The 7500-nt window shown below is 40.2% G+C and overlaps 1 protein-coding gene across 3 annotated transcripts in view; it reads right to left on the bottom strand.

The window, feature by feature from the left end:
- Positions 1 to 7500, bottom strand: part of LOC116224704 (C-type lectin domain family 4 member F-like) — a 12285-nt gene that overhangs the window by 3662 nt on the left and 1123 nt on the right. For 2 of the 3 annotated variants that reach the window (XM_031585335.1, XM_031585334.1), the window contains 9 exons: positions 6686 to 6844; positions 6309 to 6368; positions 5939 to 5971; positions 5460 to 5501; positions 4416 to 4499; positions 4100 to 4183; positions 1550 to 1633; positions 853 to 936; positions 480 to 563 (listed from right to left, as the gene is read on the bottom strand). In XM_031585335.1, coding sequence (XP_031441195.1) covers positions 480 to 563; positions 853 to 936; positions 1550 to 1633; positions 4100 to 4183; positions 4416 to 4499; positions 5460 to 5501; positions 5939 to 5971; positions 6309 to 6368; positions 6686 to 6844 — 714 coding nt within the window. The remainder of the gene's footprint in view (positions 1 to 479; positions 564 to 852; positions 937 to 1549; positions 1634 to 4099; positions 4184 to 4415; positions 4500 to 5459; positions 5502 to 5938; positions 5972 to 6308; positions 6369 to 6685; positions 6845 to 7500) is intronic. The other variant, XM_031585336.1, reaches the window with a different exon arrangement.

The raw sequence follows: 7500 nt of genomic DNA, 5'->3' as shown, positions 1-7500 counted from the left end.
TAGCTTCAAGCATGGCTAATGTGTGGATACTTTGACTGGCTTGAATGAGAAAGCCAGCTAGCTTCAAGCATGGCTAATGTGTGGATATTTTTGGTAGTTTGAATGAGAAAGCCAGCTAGCTTCAAGCATGGCTAATGTGTGAATATTTCTGCTAGTTTGAATGAGAACGCCAGCTAGCTTCAAGCATGGCTAATGTGTGGATATTTTGGTAGTTTGAATGAGAAAGCCAGCTAGCTTCAAGCATGGCTAATGTGTGGATATTTTTGGTAGTTTGAATGAGAAAGCCAGCTAGCTTCAAGCATGGCTAATGTGAGAATACTTTGATGATTTGAATGAGAAAGCCAGCTAGTTTCAAGCATGGCTAATGTGTGAATATTTTTGGTAGTTTGAATGAGAAAGCCAGCTAGCTTCAAGCATGGCTAATGTGAGAATACTTTTGCTAGTTTCCATGGAGCTGAGGCATTCCAACAGCAACTTACGATTCAGGTTATGCTTAAATTCTGTCGTTTCTTCAGAGAGAGTTTCATGTTTTCTCTTCAAGTCTTCCAGCTCCTTCTCAGCCTCTGTTCAAGAAAGACATGTGTCCTTAAATCTGACTCTGTCAACATGTAGATTGAAGACATGTGTACTTAAATCTGACTGTCAACATGTAGATTCATGACCTGTCAAACACACAAGTGCCTATTTCACCCACATACCACATTTTAAAGTCATAGCTATTGTATGGTTAATCGTTTAGTTAACTTTAAATAACATCCCAGAATAATCTGGAACTGCTAAGTAAATGCTTTGTATAGATGTAAAATAATCATCCATACCATATACGTCAAGGTAGACGAAGACAAAACTCACCGTCAAACTCAACCTGAATGTCTTTCTTTTCATCGGATATAATTGTGTATTCTCTCTTCAGGTCCTCCCAGTCTGTCCGAATCTCTGTGAAAATAAGGGGACTTAATTCAGTTTAATTGTGACTCTTTCAATATATTTCAGTTCCTGCAAATCAGTGGTTTTCATCAGTTGGATCTAACGGAGTCGGCCTAGAGCGTGGAGGAAACACTTCTTTATGTTATAAAAATATATTATAGAAATGGAATAGAACTCTTTTATTTTAAAAGCCATATTGTAGTTTACCCTACAATTCTCCCCCAGATAATAGTATTGTATTTGTGTCCTCATTTATGGAATCAAAGATGGAATACAAATGACACAGTAAGTTTGTAAGTTTCACACAAAGTAAGTCAAGTCATTTTTGAAAGACATTGTTGCTTTCCCCCCTGGACCTCAACATTCAATTATATTTATTGTAAGTATTATATTATATAATATTATCTTATATTATAATTATTAGTATATTAATTTTCATAGTGCTTTCATTTTTTTTATGTTTTGTTGTTTTGTTTGTTTTAGGATAGGCTACTGCCATTGGCATCAACTGCAGTGGATTTGAAACAAAAAAAAATGTGATCAAAACTAAATGTGATCCCGACAGATGAGAACCATTGATTGTCCTTGCCATGTCATCAGGGAAGGTGGAAGTGGGGCTCACGAGCGAGTCGACTCAGCATGGCCGTCTTTTCTCCGGACAGAGAGATGTGCTCACTCGTTAAGTCCTCAAGATTGTTCTTGGTCGCTGTTTAAAAAAAAGGGAAGAGTGTTATTAGCTTTGTAATCGTGGACTGTATTAGTTATGCAAATGTCTCTATATCTTAATATAACTATATCATTGATAAATAAAAAAATAAAAACATTAAATGTGGTTAGAGTTTGCCTCTAAGTATAGACTTTAAATAGAAATTTGAAGTAGACTTTATTACAGTTTTAAGAATAAATTCAATTTACGGACATCACCATGTGGCAGTAGCCATACTAGTGGACTCTAATGTGCTCACATAGTCTTTGACCTTTGACCTCTAACCCTACACAAGTAGATCAAAGCCATTGATCCTACTCCGACCCTACACAAGTAGATCAAAGTCATTGATCCTACTCCGACCCTACACAAGTAGATCAAAGGCATTGACCCTACTCTGACCTTACACAAGTAGATCAAAGTAATTGTCATCTCACGAACTGTGCCGCGATCTCTATCCTATAGGGAGGGCTTACAGTTCTGGTAAGAGGTGTTACAGTTTATGGTCATGGAGCAGCAGCATTCATCAGCAATCACAGACTTGCTTTAAATCAGTGTGGTCTTAAGAGATATTTGTAGGCTTGCTTCAAATCAGTGTGTTCTTAAGAGATGTTTGTAGGCTTGCTTCAAATCAGTGTGTTCTTAAGAGATATTTGTAGGCTTGCTTCAAATCAGTGTGTTCTTAAGAGATTTTTGTAGGCTTGCTTCAAATCAGTGTGTTCTTAAGAGATTTTTGTAGGCTTGCTTCAAATCAGTGTGTTCTTAAGAGATGTAGGCTTGCTTCAAATCAGTGTGTTCTTAAGAGATGTTTGTAGGCTTGCTTCAAATCAGTGTGTTCTTAAGAGATGTTTGTAGGCTTGCTTCAAATCAGTGTGTTCTTAAGAGATATTTGTAGGCTTGCTTCAAATCAGTGTGTTCTTAAGAGATTTTTGTAGGCTTGCTTCAAATCAGTGTGTTCTTAAGAGATTTTTGTAGGCTTGCTTCAAATCAGTGTGTTCTTAAGAGATGTAGCTTGCTTCAAATCAGTGTGTTCTTAAGAGATGTTTGTAGGCTTCCTTCAAATCAGTGTGTTCTTAAGAGATGTAGGCTTGTTCACAGTAGCGAACTTTTGAAAGACTCATCAGAAGTATTACATCAAACCCTTAGTGTCTCTACGAAGCAAAGATACCCTAAGGGTTCTCAGCATACCCTTGTGTGATTCGATTCTAACGGGGATTCTGCACAGCACCCTTTTCATTTCTTTAAGGAGATATAGATATGACCCCAGTGTTAAACCAAAGGCATTTAGTTTATTGATATTTAATTACGAAAAATGAATCAAAAAATTATCTTATTACGGTTTGGAAACGTGAAATGATACTACTGTGCGGACTCAACAACGACATGGATGGTGACTCTCAATGCACCACATACGCCAAAGTAAGAGCCATTTTCCAACAGTTACTGCAACAGTAATAACATCTCACCAGACGGAAGAGTATCTCCCTACTCAATGACTCTGAATCCTTGAGTCGAGTTAGAGTGGTATTAATAATAATAATAATAATAATAATAACTAGAGTGGTACATTACTGAGCGGATCACAATCTGCTCTATGACTATCTGCTATTGTGGCCAGAGCGGAGTGGTCAGCAGGACCCTGACCAGCATGACCTACTAACCCTGACCAGCATGACCCTACTGGCCACTCCGCAGGACCCTGACCAGCATGAACTACTGGCCACTCCACAGGACCCTGACCAGCATGAACTACTGGCCACTCCGCTTAAGAGACCGTGGTTTGAATGTTTTAGGTCGCGCTACCTGTCAACTCTCAAATCGGATCTGTGGTCCTAGCGTAGTCACTCACATTCAGTCACAAGCACACATCAGCAAACAAGCTGAATGGAAGGACTTGCTGCCTTAACTGCCCTAACTGCCACTACTGACCTAACTGCCCTAACTGCCCTAACTGCCATTACTGCCCTAACTGACCTAACTGCCACTACTGACCTAACTGACCTAACTGCCCTAACTGCCACTACTGCCCTAACTGACCTAACTGCCCTAACTGCCACTACTGACCTAACTGACCTAACTGTCCTAACTGCCATTACTGCCCTAACTGCCCTAACTGCCCTAACTGCCCTAACTGCCATTACTGCCCTAACTGCCCTAACTGCCATTACTGCCCTAACTGCCCTAACTGACCTAACTGCCACTACTGACCTAACTGCCACCCCTCATGTAGTCCAGAAATCCAGTGGCTCTCAGCTTTTTGGCCTCAAAACCAAGGATTACTGTACTTAGTAAGCCACCTGTTGCTGTTTCTGGGGCAGCAACCCTTGCAATGGACCCTGAGGATTCAATAGTAATACTGCATCCAAACCAGACCTACTGTTCTACTGAGCACGTCTCCTAACGCACAAACAAATACAAATAAGTACTTTAGCCCAGGATTTCCTGCAAGGGGAGGATGGCACTCACAGAAAAGCTCAATCTGAAGGTCTGTCTTTAGTCTGAAGAGATCAGTATATTCAACATGAAGCTCCTCCCAGTTGTTCTTCATCACTGTTCAAACAAGTGGGATTGAGTTCAGAGTAAATATGGATCATTATGTTTGAGTAGAGTAAGAGTTAATATGGATCATGAGTTATGTTTGAAAAGAGTGAAAGTAATTATGGATCATAAATTATGTTTGGTGCCTATAAATCGTTACAATCTTTATGGCATCTGATAATTCATGTGTACATTTTCCTACTGATAGTTTTTCTTTGGTGATGGTATTGGAATCAGGACTCACGATCAAGTTGTGTCTGCAGTTGTGTCTTTTCCTCAGAGAGAGTCGTGTGATTCCTGAGTAAGTCCTCTAGGTCCCTCTTGGCCTCTGTTCAGGAGAGGGACTTTGTTGGATTCCAATATAATCACTCACAGTGGTGTCCAATTTACATCTTAATTTCACTGTAGCCAATGGTATTGTGAATTAATCTTATGTCTTTACGTTCAGTTTAGGGTCAGGACTATGCTCAAAATGCCTTGTCTGTTTGGATTGCTGCCTACAAAATGGCCGCCGTGCTTTATGTGTACCTGGAGTGTTGAATACCCTATCTCTCTGCACAAGGGCAAAATAGCTACAAACCGCTGAAACAACCTTGTAAAAACTGCCAATAATTCCTTTTGAGGTAAAGTTCAGAATGCTGATTGTGGAATTAAACATGGGTATGTCAGATTGGCCTTTTAGGACGAGATGACATATACAACAGGCCTCACAAACTACCTCACGTAACACGGATGAGATGACAGTTTTTGACATTAAAGGGACTTTTCAGACTACAGAGCTGTCACAAGGGATATTTAGGAGGTGCTATTTCCAAACCTGTTGGCGACTCCAGATGCACAATCGTTTCATAAATCGTGTAGTGTGAAATATCATCGGAGATAAGATAGTGATCGTAAAAAATGAGTCGTGTAGTGTGAACTGAGAGGCAATCACACACATGTGTCTGAAGGGGCCTTAAATGATTCACCTTGATGAACAAAGACAATAGATTCCACTGGCGTAGCTACCGCCATCTGGTGGCCCCTAAGATATCACAGAACCCTACTTTCATCCCTAACGGGCGTATTGCCAAATGGTGACAGAACCCTACTTTCATCCCTAATCAGCGTATTGCCAAATGGTGACAGAACCCTAGTTTCATCCCTAATCAGCGTACCGCCATCTGGTGGCTACTTTTGGGATGACTGAACATTCAAGACTACAACTTTATTTTCTCATGATCTGGAAACATGGTACTTGAAAATGTGTAGAGAAGAAAAGAAAAAATTGATTGTAGGTATACTTTACCCGCCAGTTCCTTCAACATGGTCCTAAATCTTTCCTGTATGTCTGTAGGGGAAAAGTGGCAGGCTATGATTCAGGAACTTAAAAGCTAAAATGAGCAGGTTGAATATATTTTGTATATTTTGGTATTTAAGGTTTTTTTTATGAGTATTAAGACAGTTATTGGCTCTCTGAAGTACCATATCCAGATCATAATTTCATGTCAATTTAATGTGTATCATATGCAATGTAAAGTTTCTTGTGCATTTCTGAGTAAGGTTCACATACAAATAATGTTCATCAAATAATAAAAAGTAGCTAGTCTGTATACCATCAGTGTGACGGAGTGCCGTCACTATACGCTTGAGTATATATACATTATACATATATTATTATATGTATAATAATTATTATATATATATAATGATTTGTCACTCTACGGTTGAGTATATATATTATATGTGTATAATGATGCAAAATCATTTCATCTGAATGTGCTGTACCATCTAGTTCCATCTGTGAGCCCCTGGACAGTCCTGAAGAGAGAGAGAGAATTGGATTGGAAGTGATAGGAAGGAAACATGTTTCATTTAAGATTTATTTTCATAGTATCTTGGTGGAATGCTAGGAAATAAATAGGCTTAAATTAAAAAACGATTCTAAAAAGTAGAATGACTGCATATCAGTGAGCACATACACACATACACTCACACACACACACACACACACACACACACTCAGTCACACACACTCACACACACACACACACTCTCACACACACTCACACACTCACACACACACACACACACACACACACACACACACACACACACACACACTCATACACACACACACACACACACACACACTCACCAGAGCTATTGTTTCTGACGCCAGGCAGGATCCCCATCTCACATTTCTCATGTAGAAGATCTATGGGAGAGGAGAGGGAAAAACATCAACACCAGGTGCGTGTGCGTGCGTGTGTGTGTGCGTGTGCGTGCGTGTGTGTGTGTGCGCGTGCCTTACTTACAGAGCACTATGTGTGTGTTTGTGTGTGTGACATACTTACAGAGCACTATGTGTGTGTGTGTGTGTGTGCCATACTTACAGAGCACTATGTGTGTGTGTGTGTGTGTGTGTGCCATACTTACAGAGCACTATGTGTGTGTGTGTGTGTGTGTGTGTGTGTGTGTGTGTGTGTGTGTGTGTGTGTGTGTGTGTGTGTGTGTGTGTGCCATACTACTTACAGAGCACTCCCAGGACGAGGGCCGCGAGAAGCAGGGCCACACAGAGAGGGAGCAAAAGTTTGATAAGTTTCAGACACAGTCTCTTTGAGGCCCTCCCCTTGGGCTTGGCCTGTGCAGGGGGGGCGTCGGCTTCAGACACAGGACCGGGGGGGTTGTCATCTATCCACGGCAAAAACACATGAAGGCAAACGTTTACTTGATGCTTGATTAGAGTTTTTTTGCTCTCACAGGGAATAACATGTAGTGATGCACTGTTACATTTTTAGGCCACAGCCCACACCATACAGACCACCTGTGGATGCAAAACACTTTAAATAGCATAGACAACAGCTCAACAGAGCACAATATATAATCATTAACACTTTAAATAGCATAGACAACAGCTCAACAGAGCACAATATATAATCATACACACTTTAAATAGCATAGACAACAGCTCAATGTAGAAGGACAATAACATATAGTATAATGAGTTTCAGTGGAAAAGCATATAATAACAGACAATATAGTAACAAACAATTACATACACACACACAGACACTCACACAAACACACACTCACTTTTGTTGGTTGCTGCAAAATTGAGAGTGTTTATTTTAACACTGTTTGAGTTCAAATCAACACTGCCGTTGTGTTAAGCAGGACCCACCACAGAAGTGTTAAAATAACACTTTGGAGAGCTTTGGCGTGGATACCACTGTCACTCTGTCACCAAATGAACTCTTTACAGTGTTCGTCGGTAGAAACATTGTATAAATGTGAAGGCAAACACAACACGTGTGAAAGTAACACTCCTTTTAGTGATGAAGGTCCTT

The sequence above is a fragment of the Clupea harengus genome, chromosome 18 (genome assembly GCF_900700415.2).
Source record: "Clupea harengus chromosome 18, Ch_v2.0.2, whole genome shotgun sequence".
Taxonomy (NCBI): domain Eukaryota; kingdom Metazoa; phylum Chordata; class Actinopteri; order Clupeiformes; family Clupeidae; genus Clupea; species Clupea harengus.
Note: the sequence above shows the minus strand (reverse complement) of the source record. Positions and strands in the feature narration are given on the sequence as shown.